Below are 22,434 nucleotides of genomic sequence, written 5' to 3'. Positions count from 1 at the left end.
TCTTTCACCTGCCCCTGTTGGGGTGCTGGGAAGGCACTGAAGGGCTGCACCCCAGGATAGGCCAGGGTTTGCTTGTGAGAAGCCAAGCACAGGAGAGAAGGCACAGCAGAGCTTACTTGTAGATGGGCAGCATGATGGGCAGCGGGGCCGAGAGGTGGGGAGCGCTGTGCAGCAGCTGAGCACGCTCCTCCAGAGCCTCCTTCACCATCCTGTACTGCAAAAGAACAGCCATAGTCAGTGCCAGAGCCAAACACCAGCCATGGTCAGTGCCACCCACCCTCCTCAGAGCCTCCTTCACCATCCTGTACTGCAAAAGAACAGCCACAGTCAGTGCCAGAGCCAAACACCAGCCATGGTCAGTGCCACCCACCCTCCTCAGAGCCTCCTTCACCATCCTGTACTGCAAAAGAACAGCCACAGTCAGTGCCAGAGCCAAACACCAGCCATGGTCAGTGCCAGAGCACAACACCAGCCATGGTCAGTGCCACCCACCCTCCTCAGAGCCTCCTTCACCATCCTGTACTGCAAAACAGCAGCCACAGTCAGTGCAGTAGCACAACAGCAGCCATGGTCAATGCCATACACCCATCCTTAGCACCAGAGGAAACACTCAATAACAGACTTTATCCAGGTATCAACACCTCATACCATTGTTACTGGGCTTTCAAAAGCATGCTGTGATCTGCTGAGAAACCCCAAGGTTCAGGAAAAGGATCCCCAATAAAATAAAATTTCAGTAGTTTCATCTTGGTGTCTTGGCAGCACAGCTGAGTGATTTTTTCATTTGAACACAAAGCTCAGCACAAGGGGCAGGAGGCACTTCAGGAGGGCTAGGACTCATCCCACAGCCCAGCTCCATGCCAGTTCTCAGAGTTCAATCTCATCCTAACTCCCAGCTGCAACTGCAGAAGGGTTCTTCTCCAAACCAATCAATGTGCATCAGCCTGGAGGTGTTCTTTGGCAGAAAAGGTGGGTTTCTATAGGTGGATAACAGCAGGGTTTGGATATTTTCCCCTGAAAAATTACCATTCCTGCAGCAGCATTGCAACCACTAAAACATATTTTGAGAGATTCCCATGGGAAGACAATACGATTCCTCAAAACAGGAATATCGGGCTTCCACCCACACAAGAATGCACAAAAGCATTTATACACTATCACTCATTTACCATATTTTCTTTCTCCATGCCAAAATAAATCACTCATTTACCACCTTTTTCCCCTTATTCCAAAATAAGTCGCTCATTTACAATATTTTTCCCCCATTCCAAAATCAATCACTCATTTACCATCTTTTCTCTCCCCATTCCAGAACAGGACAGCCATTCACTCCCCCCAGTTCATGCCATTACCTGTATCGTTTTATTTTATTTTAAGCTCTTTTTATTCTGAGATCAGCCCTGTCTCTGCCTGCTTCCCAAACCCCACAGCCTACGAGGCACGGCAATGGCACTGCCCATCAAAGCACTGGAAAGCTCCCAGAGAAGGCACTTCCCATGCACAGTGGCTGTGGAATACAGCACTGGAATCCAGCCCTGGAAAGCTCAGAAGGAGACTCAGCTCTGACTGGGACAAGGAAGTGTCTACCAGCAATTCTTGCTGAACAACCAGCACAAAAAATTACCTGCTCGAAATCCAAATTCATGATGGCCTTCTGGAGGTACCTCACTCCACCGTGGATCAATTTAGTGCTCCTGCTGCTGGTCCCCGATGAGAAATCATCTCTTTCTAGAAGGGCTGTTTTTAGTCCTGTGTTACCAGAAAACCAAATTAACTTCTTAAATTACACAATTTGTATGTAATTCATTAAAGACACTTCTCTAGGGTAGAGACAATCACAAGAAAAATTACTCTGTACATGGATGAATTTGTATTCAAAGTGTAGTGCACTGTCTATATTGTAATGAAAAATTTTAGCCTCCTTCCTGAGGGAAAAGTCAAAGCAGAACTCAAACAGCAGCACATTAAAAGCTGGATATTTCACAATGGAAAGGCATTACGGGGCCATGCTCCCCAGGGAAATGAGAGCTTGGATGCATGGCAGGAACAGAGGGGCTCCATGGACACTTTTAACCCTTTGCAGCAGAGAGCTCCAAACCTCTTCACGAGCAATTTAAGTGGCATTCCAGAGAGGGACACGACTGGCAGCTCTGCTCACTTGGAGTTTGCTTCAGAGGTGCCCAAAAGCAGGGGAGGGCATGGGGCACCCTTGGAATTCTGACATACACAGGAAATAGCCTGATCAGCCTTCATCACCGAATCCCAGGGCTGGAAAAGCCCTCCAGGACCGCTGAGTCCAACCACGCTCCAGCCCTCAATGTCCTTTTGTCATGAGGGACCCAGAACTGGACACAGCACCCGGGGGCCTCAGCAGTGCCAACACAGGGGTTTGAACATCTACTCGTCGCCCAAAACTTTCATGGCCTTAAAAAAATCTAATTATTACTGGTAACTTAGAAAGATCAGAGCAATTTATTTTTGTCGAATGTGACTGAAGATTAATGGACACAATCAGAAATAATTTGGTGAAGATTTATCAAACACACGAAAAGCAAAATTTGTTGTTAAGCGAAGCAAACACAATAAAAGAGCAAGTTCCATGAATGAACAGCAACGAGACACAACTCATTAACCAAATGCCCGTGAATATTTCACACCTCAGAAACCTACTGATACAACCAGTATATACAAGAAAAGGATAAAGAGATTAACTGTAATAATTTCTGTCTGCTTTACAACTGCATTTGCTGCCAAAGCACAGCAGAGGCAGAAGTGAAAAGATCTTTGTCCTGTGTTATTAAATATAACAACCAGGTTGGAGTTTGGACTTATCTCCCTGTGGTCAGACCCCACTGCTTTATCCATTTGGTATCACCACACCTCCTGGGTAAGCGTTTTCCAGCTCAGACTAAAGGGCTCTCCTGGGGCCAGGTTTAGCCTCTGTTTCTGAGGTACACGTCCAGGTTAAAGAGCCTGAGAGCTTCAGGGCTCTCTGCTCTGCCCAGTTCCCCAGAGGTGGACAATGGGAGCACGGCTCTGCTGCGTGGCTCCTCCAGAGAGGTCTCCTAGCCAGGACAGCCAATCCTCTACCTGTGAGCACTTTGAAAAGCCAGTCTGACACATCTGTCACAAGCCAGGCGCCCCGGGAAGGGGCCTGGCCTGCAGCTGCAGCCTGTACCTCTGGTGACGGCGTCCAGGGCGCAGCCGCAGCCCGTGGCGCCGCCGCCGATGACCACGACATCGAACTCGGCGCCGCTCTGCAGGGCCGCCAGCTGCTCCTCCCTGGAGGGGAGGTGCTCCATCCTCACCGGGGCATCCTCTTCAGCCTGCACCTGCACCAAGGCACCCTGCAGACGGAACACAGCCCGTGAGGCCTGGCGCTTTGTACACACACACACGGGGGACAGACAGCCCCCAGGAGACAGCCTTTTCTGGAACCAGAAAGGTACACTCACTTATTCCCAGCCACCTCCCCCAAATTTAACAATAATATCATATTAAACATTGAGGAGCAAACAGTACTAAACCCATGAAGTGCTATCACACCTTTACTTCATCTTGCCCACCTCAGTGTAACACCATACTCAAGTGTTACTACCTGTATCGATTACTTCTAGGCACACTCAAATGTCACAGGATGCTGTTATTATTTTAATAAACATTACAAAGGCAGCATTTTAATAAACAGACCCATGATTGGGTTTTGACTCCCTACCAAAAAATTCCCCACAGCAAAGGATGCTGAGCTGAGTGTACATTTTACATCTCACACAGTGGCATTAATACAAACTTGAGTCTGATGAGGTTCAGGAGTGATGGGATTGTCAAACACAGTACCTGAAACACCAAAGGAGCTCTAATTTCACCTCCTTTTTGAGAAACTTCTCAGCAATGCAGTTTATGTCCTACAGCACGTTAAAATACAACTCTAGAGTGACAGAGCTCAACAATGTGGCAGTTTCCAGCCAGGTTCACATTTCCTGGAATGGCCCCGGGAATCTCTTTGGGCTGAAATTCCCGGAGCCAGTGCTGCTGTCTGTGCAGTGTGGGGAGAGAAGGGCTGATGCTCAGTCACCTACCAGGGACCATGGCTTAAGCATGAAGGGTTTGAGCAGTCTCTAAAGGCTCTCTGCTGTTAACACCAACTTAAGCTGAATTCTAAACATTTCCACACTTTCTTGAAAATTATAAACACTTTGAGCACCAGAAAAACCTGTTTAACCCTAATTTAAGACCTAATTTAGGCCCAGACTCCAGGCCAAATGGCAGACTTTACTATGCAGAATAGCTTCTGTCCAGATCTCCCAGACAGGAAAGAGCAGACTAATAAAAATTCAAGTGACAAACCACAGAAACTCCTTTCCAGCCAAGCACAAAAAGCCTCAGTTCAGATTATATGGTGCATGCAGCCTAAATATTTTTGTTCAGAATTATTTGCTCATTCCTCAGCAGTGTCATGATTTAAATGCATTAGTTCTGTGTCCCTCTCTCTACTATAGATCTGAAAATAAAATCCAGTAAGTAGTAGCCATGACTCAAGGAAGTGCATATTCCAAAGATAATTAATGACCAGGTTCATCCTGCAGTCTGGGATGACACTGACTGTAACACAAACAGCTCCTGAAAATCACTGAGGGCAGCAGGAAACACTCTCACTGCACGTGGAACAACTCAATCCATGGGGAAAGATGGGCTGGAGACGGAGTCCTTCCCTTCATATTGAGGATCTAACTCATCTAGAGGAGGGCCTGGAGCTGCTCCAGGGCTGGAGCCCCTCTGGAGCCAGGCTGGGAGAGCTGGGAATGTTCCCCTGGAGAAGGGAAACCCCAGGGAGAGCTCAGAGCCCTGCCAGGGCCTGAAGGGGCTCCAGGAGAGCTGCAGAGGGACTGGGGACAAGAAAGAAAAATTAAGATTTAGAATTGTGGCATGCCCAGTGTTTTTTCCCAAGTGTGGTGATCCCTGTGGGATCAGCTCTGTCCCCACAGACCATGTGGGGCACGCGGGAGCTGCACAGGGCACACGACCAGCTGTGCCCAGCTGTGCCCAGCTCCAGCAAAGCTCTGCTCTGCTCTGCTCTGCTCTGCTCTGCTCATCACCCGGTGCTCACAGCCCTCACACACAGCCCTCACACACACACACAGCCCTCACACACACACACACAGCCCTCACACACACACACACACAGCCCTCACACACACACAGCCCTCAGCACACACAGACACAGCCCTCACACACACACACAGCCCTCACACACAGACACAGCCCTCACACACACACACACACACACAGCCCTCACACACACACACAGCCCTCACACACACACACAGCCCTCACACACACACACAGCCCTCACACACACACACACAGCCCTCACACACACACACAGCCCTCACACACACAGACACAGCCCTCACACACACACACAGCCCTCAGCACACACAGACACAGCTCTCACACACACACACAGCCCTCACACACACACACACAGCCCTCACACACACACACACAGCCCTCACACACACACAGCCCTCACACACACACACAGCCCTCACACACACACAGCCCTCAGCACACACACACACAGCCCTCAGCACACACACACAGCCCTCACACACACACACAGCCCTCACACACACACACAGCCCTCACACACACACACACAGCCCTCACACACACACAGCCCTCACACACACAGCCCTCACACACACACACAGCCCTCACACACACACACACAGCCCTCACACACACACACAGCCCTCACACACACACACACAGCCCTCAGCACACACACACACAGCCCTCACACACACACACAGCCCTCACACACACACAGCCCTCACACACACACACAGCCCTCACACACACACACAGCCCTCACACACACACACACACACACAGCCCTCACACACACACACAGCCCTCACACACACACAGCCCTCACACACACACACAGCCCTCACACACACACACAGCCCTCACACACACACACAGCCCTCACACACACACAGCCCTCACACACACACACAGCCCTCACACACACACACAGCCCTCACACACACACACAGCCCTCACACACACACACAGCCCTCACACACACACACAGCCCTCACACACACACACAGCCCTCAGCACACACACACAGCCCTCACACACACACACAGCCCTCACACACACACAGCCCTCAGCACACACACACAGCCCTCACACACACACACAGCCCTCACACACACACACAGCCCTCACACACACACACAGCCCTCACACACACACACACAGCCCTCACACACACACAGCCCTCACACACACAGCCCTCACACACACACACAGCCCTCACACACACACACACAGCCCTCACACACACACACACAGCCCTCAGCACACACACACACAGCCCTCACACACACACACAGCCCTCACACACACACAGCCCTCACACACACACACAGCCCTCACACACACACACAGCCCTCACACACACACAGCCCTCACACACACACACAGCCCTCACACACACACACAGCCCTCAGCACACACACACAGCCCTCACACACACACACAGCCCTCACACACACACAGCCCTCAGCACACACACACAGCCCTCACACACACACACAGCCCTCACACACACACACAGCCCTCACACACACACACAGCCCTCACACACACACACACACAGCCCTCACACACACACACAGCCCTCACACACACACACAGCCCTCACACACACACACAGCCCTCACACACACACACAGCCCTCACACACAGCCCTCACACACACACACAGCCCTCACACACACACACAGCCCTCACACACACACACACAGCCCTCACACACACACACACAGCCCTCACACACACACACAGCCCTCACACACAGCCCTCACACACACACAGCCCTCACACACACACAGCCCTCACACACACACACAGCCCTCACACACACACACAGCCCTCACACACACACACAGCCCTCACACACACACAGCCCTCACACACACACACAGCCCTCACACACACACACAGCCCTCACACACACACACAGCCCTCACACACACACACAGCCCTCACACACACACACAGCCCTCACACACACACACAGCCCTCACACACACACACAGCCCTCACACACACACACACACAGCCCTCACACACACACACAGCCCTCACACACACACACACAGCCCTCACACACACACACAGCCCTCAGCACACAGCCCTCACACACACACACAGCCCTCACACACACACACAGCCCTCAGCACACAGCCCTCAGCACACACACACAGCCCTCACACACACACACAGCCCTCAGCACACAGCCCTCACACACACACACAGCCCTCACACACACACACAGCCCTCACACACACACACAGCCCTCACACACAGCCCTCAGCACACACGGAGCTGCCAGGCACAGGGTGAATCCTGATGAGCCTCTGTGTTGACACTGTCGTGTGGCTGCTGGCAAAGATCACCGCACGAGGGACAAAGTTTGGGCACTTCAAGGAAATTCAGCTTCCCTGTTATCCTTCTGGCCATGGAATTCTGTCCACTCCCACGTCCTCCTCCTCCTGCCCTGCTCTCTCACTGGCCCTCTCAGCTCCAGCACTGCTATAAAAATTTTATATCCCCAAAGTATAATAAAAACATGTAATAGAATCCCAGAATGGCTTGGGTTGCAAGGGACCTCAAATGCCACCCTGCCACTCCCAGAGAGCAGTGACAAGCAGGAAACTGGGAACACTAAAAACACCCCATCTTGCACGTGTTTTGGCTGGCTCAACTTCCACGAGCTCTAGAGAAGGAAAATCCCCACCTCCAAACTTACTTTGCACTACATTTCCAGGGAAATTTCCAAGCATACTACTTAACTTCAGGAAAACAAGAGAACACCAGAAAAGACAGATTTGGAGTTCAGTGAATAGTGGCATCAGGTGGGTTTGACTCCATGTTCTGGTTTGTTTATAAACCCATTATTTACAACAAATGGCTCGTAGCAGAGCCCAGAGCAGAGCCCCCAGCATCCAGCCCCCGGTATAGCCAGAGTGGGGAGATTAGCCCTGGAATATGAGCAGAGTGATTAGTACCAGGAATTGATATAGATATGATGCATCTTGCTGTCAATTAAATGGGGGAGTGAAGAAAAGCTGCACACAGGGATTCCATCTGCAGTAACGTGATTAGTTTGGCAGTGAACAAGTGTGTTTACTGAAATAAGCAATTGCTGTTTATATCTACAATTTCTCAGGCAAGAGTTCCCTGAATGGTTTTGATTACGCTCTTAGTGAGAGGAATTTAGTTTGGCAGTTTGAATTTAATCATCAAGTTATAAAGTGATCCAGTAATCCATAAGCCAATGCTCTCGTTAATTTGCTACTGTAAATCTCCAGGTAGGCTTGCAGAGTCAAATTCATCATCCTTATTCGTTTAAACAAAAAAATACAGTAATTAAAACTCCCCAGAGCAGACCCTGATGCATTATCATATTATCACACTACTGGATTCACCTTGCTGAGCAATTTCTACTGACCACAATGCACTCACACACCAGGAGGAGCTGGACTGGGAAAGGACAGCAGAATCTTACAGCTCCAAACCAAAGCACCTCCTTTCTCCTTAGGGATCATGAGGGGAGAGGGGAAGGAAAAGCCACCAGTGGTCTCCAGTTCAGCCTGGCATATGCAAGAACACCTCAGCTCACACCTGGCACCAGCCTGCTCAGGTTGATGCAGCAAATAAAGGCCCAGCAAACCAGAATGCAGCAGTTCTGTCAGGAAGCAGGAGGATCTGGTACTGCCAATGCTCTGTCCCCATCAGTGCTGGAAGAGCTGGTGAAATCACTGTGCCACCTGGGCCAAACCACAGAATTCCAGAATGGTTTGGGTTGGAAGGGACCTAAAGCTCCTCCTGCCATGGCAGGGACATCTCCCACTGTCCCAGGCTGCTCCAAGCCCTGTCCAGCCTGGCCTGGGACACTGCCAGGGATGGCGCAGGGGTGCAATGATATGAGCTTTAAGGCTCCCTCCAATCCACACTGCTCTGGGATTCAATGATTCAACCCCAGTTGTATAAATGTGACCCAGAGTGTCAGCATAGAGAAATTAGTTGGGATTAAAGCACCAGTGGTTCTGTCATTTTGACACCACGATCACGCTCTGTAAAACCCTGGGGTTTAATTGGTGTCTGGAAGTTCATAGGGGCCATCCATCCCCAGAAAAAGAGGAATTCCCTGAATTCTGGAACACTGCAGACAATAAGCAACAAGTGAGCTCTCCAGGTGACTTTTCCCTTCCAGCTCCTCTTATTTAACAGTCCTAAAAGCTGCAGCTGCCATTTTTGACAGTAATGAAGCCAGGCTGTAAAACCCTGGGATAAAGACTCTGGAGAGAGCATTACCAGCTTGGAGCAAGGCAGGCAGCCCGATGGGGAGCTCACTTGAAATGCTGGGGTTTATTTTCTGCAACAGTATCTGAAGCCATAAGAATCCTGCCTTATCCACTTCCCAGCTTGGCTCCCCAGAAATGACTCATCTCATTCCCAGCTGCTCCTCCTCCTTCTCCCCACGGAAACAGCCAGAAAAGGGATGTAAAGACAGTTGTGGATGTGGCACTTGGGGACATGGGTCACAGTGGTCTTGGCAGTGCTGGGGGAATGGTTGGACTTGGAATCCTGGAGGAATTTCCCAACCAAAACAAGTCCATGGCGCAACGACTGAGAAGGGAGCTCTAGAGCACAGCCACTGCAAGCCTGCTGTGAGGAGCAGATATCCAGGGAAACCTGCTTTCTCCAACAGCAAGATCAGTCATAGACTGGCATGGGATGTGCTGCACTTCCTCCTGCACCGCTGCTTTACTGTGACAGGGCTGCAGCATCACCCCTCCCTGCTGGGGAACCAGCTCTGTCACCTGGAGCACCTGCAGGACCAGAGGCAGCAGGAGCCTGCCCCAGGACTGCCTTGGCACACGTCCTGTCAGCCCCAGGAAGGCAGCAGAAGCTGGCACCAGCACTGTGCTGAAGCTGGAATGTTCAGAGGTGGTGCTGGTGGTTTCACTTCCAGGTTCTAAGCTTGAAAACACTGCCCAGACAGCATTTTCACTTCAGCCAGGTCTTCCCACTCCTCCTGCAACTAAGTAAAGCCCCCAGTGGCACCCAAAGGTCATCTTTTAAAACTATTTGTACAAGCCTGACATATGCTCTGACAGATTTTAAGTTTCCTATTTTATCAAAAATCATAATTAATACTTACGTGTTTGTTTCTATACTGAGAAAATTGAGAGAGGCCAAAAACTGTTGCTATGGCACCTCCTCCAATGAGAGCAGTTCCTTTCACTGCCTTCTGAAATGCCATCTTTTACTGGAAGAAAAGAAGATAAAAATTAATTGGCAGTTTTACCATGTCAGGATCTGGTACACACAAAACAGACCATTTGAAGAAACTAATGACAATGTTGTGACAAGTTGAAATTTAGAGTGGCAATGTCTTAATTACAGATTTTCATTGCAATATTAATAACTTCTAAACAAAGTCTAGACAGAGGCAAGCCAAGGAGCTCTGGTGTTTGCTTAGAAAGCTGAAGGATGAAAGAGTATTTAGGTCAGAGTAAATATACACACCCCACAATGACCCTGAGTAGGTGACAAGTACTGCCAATCCCTGGGCAAGGAACAGCCTGTCCCCAGCCATAGGGCCACCAAACCCTTATCCCAACACTTCAGCAGACCTGACTGGCTCCACACCACCTCCTCCAGCTCCCTGCCTGTCCCATCCACCTCCTGCTCCAGCTCCTGCTGCCTTCCAGGCAGGAATTGCCCAGCAGCCCAGCTGTCCTACCCCGGGGCGGTGCAGCAGAGCAGGGCCCTCGGCGAGAAGCAGCAGCACAGACAGGGACAGGGACAGGGACAGGACCGAGAGGCTCCAAAGCAGGGTGGAACTTCACCACCCAGCTCCAGAGGGCTTGAAACCAGCCCTATGTGGGTCAGGCAAATTCTTAATAGACCCAGTGTTCGGACCCTGAATGACAAATCTGCATGGGACTGAGCTGAATCTTAAGCAGGCGCAGCCCCTCCGTCCTGCCTGGCCCCGTTAGGGACAGCGTCCTTCCCATCTGGGGACCCTGCCAGCATCCCGGGCCCGTGTTAGGGACAGCGTCCTTCCCATCTGGGGACCCTGCCAGCATCCCGGGCCCGTGTTAGGGACAGTGTCCTTCCCATCTGGGGACCCTGCCAGCATCCCGGGCCCGTGTTAGGGACAGCGTCCTTCCCATCTGGGGACCCTGCCAGCATCCCGGCCCCGTTAGGGACAGCGTCCTTCCCATCTGGGGACCCTGCCAGCACCCGGGCCCCGCACACGGGGACACCCCTGGCCAGCCACACACTCCCCAGCAGCGCCCAGACAGCTGATTTAGCACCAACAACGCTTAAAGCAGAGGCAGACAATGTGTGTGTGCCCAGGCTGGAGCACCAGCACACTCAGCAGGCATGGGGAGCAGCCCTGGGCCAGGAGCAGGGAGCCAGCTCCCCATGCCAGGCTGGCAGGAACGGCCCTGGCAGCCTCCCCTGATGCTTGTCAGGACACAAACACACAGCCAGGGCACTGCACCGAACTGCTCCTGTACCTGCACATGCCATACACAGAAACATGTTCCCAGGCTGGAACGCCTCAAAGGAAGGAATTCCTCCCTCTGAGGGTGGGCAGACCCTGGCACAGGCGCCCAGAGCAGCTGTGGCTGCCCCTGGATCCCTGGCAGTGCCCAAGGCCAGGCTGGACACTGGGGCTTGGAGCAGCCTGGGACAGTGGAAGGTGTCCCTGCCCATGGAACGAGATGAGTTTTGAAGTCCCTCCTGATCCAAACCTTGACCTCATTCCCGGAGCACTTTGTCTGCAGCACCCTCAGCGTGGGGGAAATCCCCCCCACAGTTTCTGGCGCAGGCACTGATGCAGAGCTGCTGTGTGTACAAACTGTGTAAGGGATCACGTACAGAAGGCCAAGACTTGCAGCTTCCCATAACTTTTTCCAAAGCGGGCATTTATGCCCTTGGAGACTCCCACCATGACTGCCTTTCTTGTATCGCATTTTCCATGTACTTCTGACTGTGGTCACAAAGATCAGCTTCATCTTTCCCTTGTGCTGTGACAGGGAGCAGTGAGAGGGAAAGGCGACAGACAAACCCCAGCCAAGGAAGCTCCTGGGAGGGAAGTCACTGCGGAGGTCTGGCCTCAAACACTACAGCACCTCTGTGAAAACAGAGAGGAAGACCATGGACAGACACAAAGTTGTATCACGGGGTGGAACCCAGGAGAGCAGAGGAACTGAAAGAGCAGCTGGAACACCCCCGTGGCTCAGGGGAAGAAGAGGCTCAGACAATTGGCATCGCTCCCGTCTGTCTGCAGCCTCGCAGACGGAGCAGGAGAGCTGCCCCCACCACCCAGCACTGCAGGACACACACACCTCTGCCCAGGCTCCCAGGAGGCAGCAATGACAGCCCTGCTCTCCCAGGAGGCCTGCTGGCAGTACCACAGCAGTTTCACATCCCTCACGCAGCAGCAGAGGAGTCGCTCTGAGAGCCTGAAACCCTCCAAGCGCCTGTGCTGGAACACCACAATCCAGGGAGTGGAAAAGGAACGAATTAGCATCTTCCAAGGAGCTGTCTCACGTCTGCAGAGATGCTGGCTTGCAGGAAAACAAAGGGAAGCGTGCCCTTTCCATGCTGTGTGAGCTCAGGAGGAAGGGTGATGGCTGAAGCACAATCCCTGTTCAGAAGCAGGGCTCCTGCAAGCACAGACAATACCCACCCCTGCTTCTGGTCCCCTGGCTTGGACCTCTCCTGAGACTTCACTTTGGACACTAGGGTAAACTGCCAGAGTTACACCATTCCTTTCCATGGAATTCGAGCACAAGGTACACAAACCACTGTCTAAGAGGCTCAGTGATTGTCACCTACACCAGCTTGTCACCTGACCGCAGTCTCAGGGCAGGTACAGCTGCTCCAGCCCCGCTGAAGTGACATTAGATGTGCCACAGGGCACAGCTTTCCCCCTTTCATCACGGAGGTGGCATCTCTAACACGCAGAAAGGGACTGGTGGTGTCCCTGTGCAGGAGGATTTCTGCCCTCGGGGCTCCCTGCTCCTCACCTGGCCCCGGGGCGTGCTGCATTAGCTCTCCGCAGAGCTGAGAGCCGATTACAGGCAATTCTCCCGAGAAAAGGACTCTCCCCGGAGCCCGGCTGCTCAAATTGCCACATCAATCTTGCTCACCATCCCTAAGAGAAGCTTATTCAGGAGAGAAAGGAAAATAGGGCTTAGCACAAAGCCAGACAGGCCTTCCAACCAGACGGTGCTTTTACACCTGGAACAGCTCAATTGCATCCGGGAACCTCGAGCCTGCATTTGTGAGCTCTGCATGGATGTGTTTGGATGCATTTGTGAGCTGGGTGCTGGGTAGATGTGTTTGGATGCGTTTGTGAGCTGGGTGGATGTGTTTGGATGCATTTGTGAGCTCTGCATGGATGTGTTTGGGTGCATTTGTGAGCTGGGTAGATGTGTTTGGGTGCATTTGTGAGCTGGGTGCTGGGTAGATGTGTTTGGATGCATTTGTGAGCTGGGTGCTGGGTAGATGTGTTTGGATGCATTTGTGAGCTCTGCATGGATGTGTTTGGGTGCATTTGTGAGCTGGGTGGATGCGTTTGTGAGCTGGGTGGATGTGTTTGGATGTGTTTGTGAGCTGGGTAGGTGTGTTTGGATGCATTTGTGAGCTGGGTAGGTGTGTTTGGATGCATTTGTGAGCTGGGTGGATGTGTTTGGGTGCATTTGTGAGCTGGGTGCTGGGTAGATGTGTTTGGATGCATTTGTGAGCTGGGTGGATGTGTTTGGATGCATTTGTGAGCTGGGTAGGTGTGTTTGGATGCATTTGTGAGCTGGGTGGATGTGTTTGGATGCATTTGTCAGCTCTGGGTAGATGTGTTTGGATGCATTTGTGAGCTGGGTAGATGTGTTTGGATGCGTTTGTGAGCTGGGTGCTGGGTAGATGTGTTTGGATGCGTTTGTGAGCTGGGTGGATGTGTTTGGATGTGTTTGTGAGCTGGGTGGATGTGTTTGGATGCGTTTGTGAGCTGGGTAGATGTGTTTGGATGCATTTGTGAGCTGGGTGGATGTGTTTGGATGTGTTTGTGAGCTGGGTGGATGTGTTTGGATGCGTTTGTGAGCTGGGTAGATGTGTTTGGATGCATTTGTGAGCTGGGTGGATGTGTTTGGATGCATTTGTGAGCTGGGTGGATGTGTTTGGATGCATTTGTGAGCTGGGTAGGTGTGTTTGGATGCATTTGTGAGCTGGGTAGGTGTGTTTGGATGCATTTGTGAGCTGGGTGGATGTGTTTGGATGTGTTTGTGAGCTGGGTAGGTGTGTTTGGATGCATTTGTGAGCTGGGTAGGTGTGTTTGGATGCATTTGTGAGCTGGGTAGGTGTGTTTGGATGTGTTTGTGAGCTGGGTAGATGTGTTTGGATGCATTTGTCAGCTCTGGGTAGGTGTGTTTGGATGCATTTGTGAGCTGGGTGGATGTGTTTGGATGTGTTTGGATGAGGCCAGGTGAGCTCAGGGCAGTGCAGGTGGGCAGAGCCTGGGCCCCACGGTGCCAGGCTGCCCCAGGCTCTGCCAGGGCACAGCACATCTCTGCTTTTCCCAAAAGGAACGGCACTGCAGGCAGGGAATGGCACATGGCTCCTCTGGAAAGGAGGGAGATATGAACGCTGCCTCGGCGGCCACAAAGCCACACAGAAATGAGAGGCTCCGGACTGACACTCATGGGATTTTCCCCCAGCTCTGCCCCAGACGGCTGTGGAAGGCTCCTGCCAGCTCTGAGCAGGATACACCCCAGAGCAGAAGAATGAAAGGGGAAGGAATGCAGTCCTTGTGGTTCCTGTGAAGGCTGGACCAGGGAAGAGCCCACGCTTACAAACCCTCCTCTTCTGTGAGCAGGTACTGAAACCTGCCTCTCTTCCAAGCTGAGATCAATAGCTTGTGACAGAAATGGGATTTTACTTTAATGAAAATTATAATAGCAACCAGCATGAGAAGCACTACAGTCAGAAATATGTCATCTTTCCATCACACAAATATTCTGAATCATCTTTAAAAGCAGTTCAGAGTGTTTTAGTGCTGTCAGTGCCATCTGACACAGTGAATCTGCATGTCAAGCCTTATCCTTGATTCCAGCAGCCATAAATGGCACCTTTGGACCCACGGCCTCACCTAGAGGATGGGCTGAGGTCCCTGCCAGGCTCTAGAACAAGCTGGGGCAGGAGCAGGAGCCCTTGACTGGCGTGGGAAGAGCCAGGAGCATGTCACGAGGAGTAGCTACTTCATAGAGTCATCTGTCCACGGAGTTCAATAACCCCAGGGAAGAGTTCCCACAAACAGCTGAGCACTGGTAAAGATTCAGAAGGACATTAGCTCAAACTGCTATTAAAGGCTTCATGATAAGAAGAAATAGGCTTTAAACCTGAAAGGACACAAAGGGGTGGGGAGAGCAGTCTACACAAAATGGAAACCACACAAAAGATTTATCAGCACAAGTTCCTGCTTTCAATTTCCAGAAGTTCATACAGACCCCAGTCACAGTGGGAACTCCTCGGTGCTTTCCTTAACCAGCAGCTCCGTCACACTCACTGGCACTACAGCAACATGCAGCAGCCACTTCCAGAGGAGTGTCCCACTGCAGAGCCAGGCTGGTGCCCAGCTCCTGCCCCAGAGAGGGCCCCAGGTGACCCTGCCCAGGTATCAGAGCCTGCACCTGCTGTGTCACAGGCGAGGGCTCCACGTCAGCAATGAACGCACTCCTACACTGTGCCCAGCATGTCTGCTTCAATTCTGCAGAGCTCTCTGGAACCTTCCAGGAAGAAAGGCACTGTATAAGTGTTGGACACGGGGTGTCTTCACTTTCAACTCCGTGTTTCAAACCCAAAACCCTACAAGGCACCACTGACACCCTGTTTTTAAAGGAGGGGTTTCAACACCCGTCCTCAGCAGATGCTTCTGAACAGGGTGTCCCACATGACAAACCCCGAGCGCTCACGGGGCTGGCACAGCTCCTGGCACTGACCTGCCTTCCTCACTTCCCGTAATGCCCGGCCCAGCCCGCTGTCAGAGTATTGTCTGCGTGTTCCTTGTGCAATCCCTCCCACCCGGGGCAGCAGGTGGCTGGAAGGGAAGTGCCACAATTGCAGCGCTTCTCTGCTCAGGTACTTTCTAATTACAAAGATACGGGGCTGGATCCGAGCAACCCACGGCCAAAGCCGGGGGAAAAAATGAAAGGAATGAAGGGGAATGGTGGGGAGGTGAGCCCCAGAGCCGTGAGCTAGAGGGTGAGCAGGATGAGAACTGCAGCAGAAGCTCAGGGACAGATGGATCGAGGCTGCCGAGCAGCGTGAGCCGCCATCAGCCACGGCTCGGAGATGCAGAACCCGGCAAATCGGGAGGAGAAACCCAATCTGTTCTGTTGTATTCCGTGTGCCTTACGAGGCCATTACCATGGAATCCGGGTGCTTCGCATTCCATTGCAAACGAACACATCTAATAAAGTGAGTCACTCAAGGCAAGGCTTAAAAATAGAAAACTTATAATCATCTCCACTACCGTTTGCATAACTTGCCGTTGGCGCAGGAGCACTGTCCAATTCTTCCTTCCCAAAGCTCCCCAGGTGAGTTTGGGGGCTCAGGAGCACTGTCCAATCCCTTCCTTCCCAAAGCTCCCCAGGTGAGTTTGGGGGCTCAGGAGCACTGTCCAATTCTTCCTTCCCAAAGCTCCCCAGGTGACTTTGGGGGCGCAGGAGCACTGTCCAATTCTTCCTTCCCAAAGCTCCCCAGGTGAGTCTGGGGGCACAGGAGCACTGTCCAATTCCTGCCTTCCCAAAGCTCCCCAGGTGAGTTTGGGGGTGCAGGAGCACTGTCCAATTCCTGCCTTCCCAAAGCTCCCCAGGTGAGTTTGGGGGTGCAGGAGCACTGTCCAATTCTTCCTTCCCAAAGCTCCCCAGATGAGTTTGGGGGTGCAGGAGCACTGTCCAATTCTTCCTTCCCAAAGCTCCCCAGGTGAGTTTGGGGGTGCAGGAGCACTGTCCAATTCCTTCCCAAAGCTCCCCAGATGAGTTTGGGGTTGCAGGAGCACTGTCCAATTCCTTCCCAAAGCTCCCCAGATGAGTTTGGGGGTGCAGGAGCACTGTCCAATTCCTTCCCAAAGCTCCCCGGGTGAGTTTGGGGCGATGACAGGCGCACACCGATGTCCCTCCGGGCTGGGCTCAGAGTCCTGCACTGCTCCTGCCTCTCCAAAGGGCTGCAGCCCTGCCTCAGCTCCCTCCCACCCAGCTCTCATCCCTCTCGGACTGCTGATACGGTGGTGACAGCAGCAGCGAGGCCACGGCTAAGCTGTGACTGGGGCACTTTCAGCCTTTAAAGCTCTATGGTCTGTCAGCGGCAGTTTCAGGGTGTGCCAATGCAGGAAGTGGCCGACTAACCAGAAAAAGGGGATGTAACCAGAAAACAGCGCAATTAGCAGCCTCTTAACCAGGTCATCCAGCAAGCTGTCTCTGGTGTGCCTTTGAGCAGCCGGGAGTGGTTAATGTCACACTCGATGTCAGGCCAGCACTACTGAAGTAGCTGGAAAGGAACTGATTAAAGCTTAAACCAGCCCGAGCTGGAGATGCTTCCCCTGCAAGGCAGACCTGGAACAACACACCCCAAGGAAGGGTTCCAGAGGGTCCCAGCACAGCACAGCCACAGCCACCCTCCAGAGCCTCTCCTGGAGCCCCCAGGGTCACTCCGGGCTCTCAAACACAACTTAGGGCACGGCAATTAAAGTCATTATCCACGACCACCTCTCCAACCGAGCACAGAACACAACCTGAGATAACCAGACAGCTCACAGGGTCACCCCACAGATGTGTCATTCTGCACACAGAATTTAAACTCCCAAAGCCCCAGGCCACCCTGTGCCGGTAAGTGGAAGCCGAGCAGCACTTTACCATATGGGGAAAGTCCTTCCCACGCTCCAGGCAACCAGCTCGGCTCCCATGCCCAAAAGTGGTTGTAGCACTTGTTAGGCACAAAAATAAAGGAGAAACGAAGCAGAAAATAGGTATCCTATCCTCACTCCTTCTCTTGGTCCTACTGCTTCCAACTAACTACTTCATCTGCCTTCAGCACTTAGACACCAAGATCTGCTTTAGATGAGTGGGGAATATCTTCAGATGAGTATTTAGATGATGCTTTAGTTACAGAACTACTGCTGTAAACTCTGTCCCACAAGGAACAAACTTTTTTGGCTCCTCTTTCGAGTGTCTGCATTTTGGCCTAACCACTTCTTTTTCTTCTGCTTCCTTACCCTCCCACTTACAGATGATGAGGGGAAAAGTCTGATGTGCAAATCCCTCCTGGAATTTCAATACAATAGCCTTGCCAGACAGTAGCATGTTTCTGGGAATGAGGCAACACTGCAGACAGGGATGGCTGCAGTCATACACTCCAAGAACTGTATCTAAGGACTAGCAAGAATATAAAAAAACACCAATGGCCTAGCATACAAACATCAAAATATATTTATCAAGTTCTAGATTAAAGCATTTCAATTCCCTGCTGTCCTGCTGGAAAGAATGGGAAGCCTGGTCTCCAGCCTGATCACCGACTAATGTGTGCAGGATGATTTCCATACGTTTGTGTTCTTGTGCCAGTGTTGCTTAAAGTTTTCAAAGAGTCACTCTTGCTTTCTCTGTTGGTGGGGGTTAATACCAGCCATCAACCACACACACAATACAATGACTATAAGCCAATTACTGTCACTAGAAAGAAATGCTCTTGTCAGATACAGTTAATTTATAGCTGTTTCCCATTTTTTTTTATATTCTTCATTCCCCTCATTTTTAATGCAGATATTTGAATAGACAGTCTGCCAGTTCAGCTCGATCCCAATGCTGGCCCTTTATCCATGCTTTTCCTTCCACTCCCTAGTCAAAGACTCAAGGAGCAAGGATTAGATAACAAAGTGGTTTGCTTTTTGCAAGACTGGACATATACCTGCACATACAAACAGGAACCTACTCAAAAAAATAGCTACAAATTAGGTGAATACCTAGGTGTGGCAAGGAAGTAGCCTAGTTTTATATCCTGGGATACAGATTGAGACCTGATAGCACATGCAAATCTAATCCTGGAGGAGGGGCCTGCGTTCAGAATCACTCTGAAATCAGAATCAATGCTTCATTTGAGAAGCTTTCCAAAGCAAATAAATCAGCCCAGTTCAAGACTTTGGACTCCATCCACAGGATCTGGTTGTGATTCAGGGTGAGTTCACCTGGAAACCCCTGGAGACAGAGCTCCACGCTTGCTCGGGAACCTGGCTCAGAGAGAGCCATTTAGGGATATGGAAAGTTTCCAAAATCAATACTGGGATGTTGTGGAAGAGGTCTGATTACAAACTGTCTGTTTGTTACGTAACAAAAGCTGTTTCCTAAAGTGAAGCTTTTTGGAAGAAACAGGCTGCATCTCCATTACCGAGAGCTAACTGGTGGAGCCCTAGAGCCCAACAGCTGCTGTGGCAAAGAGCTCTGTGGTCTCTGTGCTCCCCCAGTGTTTACCCCAAGGGGCTCCTGTCTGAGCCACAAACACCCACGGGGCAGTGGAACTGCAGGAATCCTTTCTTCCTTACAGGGTGATCTTCCACTTCTGTCCCACTTGCTTCAGCTTTCTTTTCCCACCCTTTAATTTTTATTTCACAGAATCCCCAAAAACACTGAGGTTGGAAAAGCCCTCCCAGCCCATGGAGTCCCAGCTGTGCTCGATGCCCACCTTGTCCCCAAGTGCCACCTCCAGGAATTCCTGGGACACCTCCAGGGATGGGCACTCCAAACCTCCCTGGGCAGTGCCAAGGCCTGAGCTCCCTTTCCATGGGGAAATTCCTGCTGCTGTCCTGGGGCTGTTCCCTCTCCTGTCCCTGTTCCCTGGAGCAGAGCCCAGCCTGTTCACGTTTCCAACCCTGGCCGTGGTGTCCCACTCTCCAGAGCACAGCCAGAGGGTCCCAGGTGGGTGGCAGGGACAGGGATCAGCACTCTCGTGCTCACATCCACTGCAGGAGCACACCCACCATGACACAGCTAATCCCTGGAAAAACACAGGTTCCAACTACAACCACGAGGCCGAGCACATCCAGTGGCTCAGCCGATCTGCACAACCAGGCTGGCACAGCTCTGGCTGAGACTGAGGGTACACAGCCCAGAAAGAGGCAAAAGAACTCCCCAGCTCCCACCTCCAGCACACAAACAAACACCAGCACAAGGAAGATCTTGCCTAACTGAGCTGCTTGGAAATGCCAAGCCCTGTTTTGAAACCATCAACTGCAAGTGGAAGGCAAAAGTCACAACTGCAAACTGACAGCAGAAAACGCACATTTCTTTCAAATATTTGCTAAAGCCTGCAGAGACTTGTGTGGAGACAAAGCGGGCAGCAGCAAGGAACCTGTAGGAGCTGTCCTTTGGAAAACTGCTCTCCATGAATGGCCTCTGCACTGACCACGTCCTGCCGGCTCCCTAAATTCCTGTCGGGGACAGTCGGCAGGTAGAAATGGTCTCTAGAGAAAATACTACATAATGCAGCAAGGTCTAGTTCACAAATATGTTACTATTACTGTGCTCCTGTGCACACACATAATTAGGCACAACAAAGTGTAAATCCATATATATACAACCAAACTAATGCCACAAATTAGATACAAGGGGTGGGAATCACTTTTTATGCCCACTCAATACTTCCATCCAACTTCAGACTAAGTAAACTGCTAATTGCCTAACGTTAAAATGAATAATATTCTGGTTATTGCTCTTGAAGGGTCAATACTGGACTTTGCTTTATATATTAACACAGAAAGATCCTGAAATACCAGACCAAGTCTTTACTGGCTACTCAGTCACTGCCCATCACTGAAAATTCCTGAAGAACTGTAACCACGAATAAGAGAGGAAAAGGGTGGAAAGGAGCAGGGAAGAGAGGAAAATGTATCTCCTTTGGAGGGAGGAGAGCCCCTGCCTCCCAGCAGCAGGTGAGAGCAGCTGCAGACCTGTACTACCTGTTCACAGTAACATGAGAGGAAGGCAAGCAGGGGGTAAATCTGCCTGGTTTTGAACCCAAGCTCTCCACACACACATTTACATCTTTTCCTGTAGAATCGGGCTTACAAACATTTACTGACTGCTTAACAGAGGTAACAAGTCTGAGGAGTTTAGGACACAGAGCAATGGTCCCACGAGTACGTTCAGTGGAAGTAACAACTTACTTTCATTTTACAAAGTTCAGTGTAACTACAGCTGCGCTATTTTATACCAAGAATTCAGTTTTGGTTTTTTTTTTTTTTTTGATAATGAGAGATATTATTTCTATCAGCTTCATCCAAGAAAAAAAAAATATAGTTAATGAGCTCTGCAGCCTCCTTATTTATTATATACAGATACCCACAGCACACAGCAGCTGTCCTGGACAGGGAGACACTGGGGCTGGACCTGTCGCTGTGGGACATTCTCAGGGAGCCCAGGGATGACCCGCACACGGGACAGCTGCCAGGGGCTCTGCACCGCTTCCAAAAGACTGCCACACTCTCCTTTTTTTTTTTTTTTTTCTTTTTTTTTTTCCATCCAAAAGCTTAAATAAAACATGGGAAGGAGGCTGAGAGCACTTGGTAGTGAAAGCTGCTGTATAAGATCATAGAACCATGGAATGGTTTAGGTTGGAAGGGACCTTAAAGCCCATCCAGTGCCACCCCTGCCATGGCAGGGACACCTTCCCCTGTCCCAGGCTGCTCCAGCCCCAGTGTCCAGCCTGGCCTTGGGCACTGCCAGGGATCCAGGGGCAGCCACAGCTGCTCTGGGCACCTGTGCCAGGGCCTGCCCACCCTGCCAGGGAAGGATTTCTTCCCAATATCCCATCTACCCGTGCTGTTCTTGAGCCTTACAGAGGGAATGATAAAATCCCAAATGGTTCGGGTGGGAAGAGACCCTAAAGATGCTCCAGTTCCACCCTGCCACGGGCCCAGGCTGCTGCAAGCCCCGTGCAGCCTGGCCCGGAGCACTCGCGGGGACGGGGCAGGTTCTGTGGTACGATGTGGAGGCGAGGCAGGCAGGATGCCTCTGGCACACCTTTATAATAAAAGGCAGCTGCGGTGCTGAGCGCTCCACTCGTGTCCGGGCCGGCCCCGCTCCCTCCATCCCGACCCCGAGATGCTCCGACCCCGCTCAGGCAATCCCCAAGGCACTTACTGCGGGAGCCCGCCGAGCCCGCGTCCCTCTGCGGGCTGCTCGCCGGCCGGCGGGAGGAAAAGAGGGGAGGGCGGCTCTCCCCGCCCGCCCTCCGCCTGCAGCAGCCAGCCAGGCTCCCCCGAGCTCCGCCTCGAACGCGGCCGGC

The 22,434-nt window shown here is 51.6% G+C and overlaps 1 protein-coding gene across 1 annotated transcript in view; it reads right to left on the bottom strand.

Moving 5' to 3' along the window:
* The window catches only part of GPD2 (glycerol-3-phosphate dehydrogenase 2), a 52,526-nt gene extending 30,098 nt beyond the window's left edge, over nucleotides 1–22,428 (bottom strand). The window contains exons 1-5 of the mRNA XM_063401070.1: nucleotides 22,290–22,428; nucleotides 10,250–10,357; nucleotides 3,179–3,347; nucleotides 1,625–1,749; nucleotides 117–214 (exon numbers count right to left, since the gene is read on the bottom strand). Coding sequence (XP_063257140.1) covers nucleotides 117–214; nucleotides 1,625–1,749; nucleotides 3,179–3,347; nucleotides 10,250–10,351 — 494 coding nt within the window. The 5' untranslated portion in view covers nucleotides 10,352–10,357; nucleotides 22,290–22,428. The remainder of the gene's footprint in view (nucleotides 1–116; nucleotides 215–1,624; nucleotides 1,750–3,178; nucleotides 3,348–10,249; nucleotides 10,358–22,289) is intronic.
* Between the last annotated feature and the right edge of the window lie 6 nt (nucleotides 22,429–22,434).

Source organism: Prinia subflava, chromosome 6 (genome assembly GCF_021018805.1).
Source record: "Prinia subflava isolate CZ2003 ecotype Zambia chromosome 6, Cam_Psub_1.2, whole genome shotgun sequence".
Classification (NCBI taxonomy): domain Eukaryota; kingdom Metazoa; phylum Chordata; class Aves; order Passeriformes; family Cisticolidae; genus Prinia; species Prinia subflava.
This window is presented reverse-complemented; position numbering and strand designations above follow the sequence as displayed.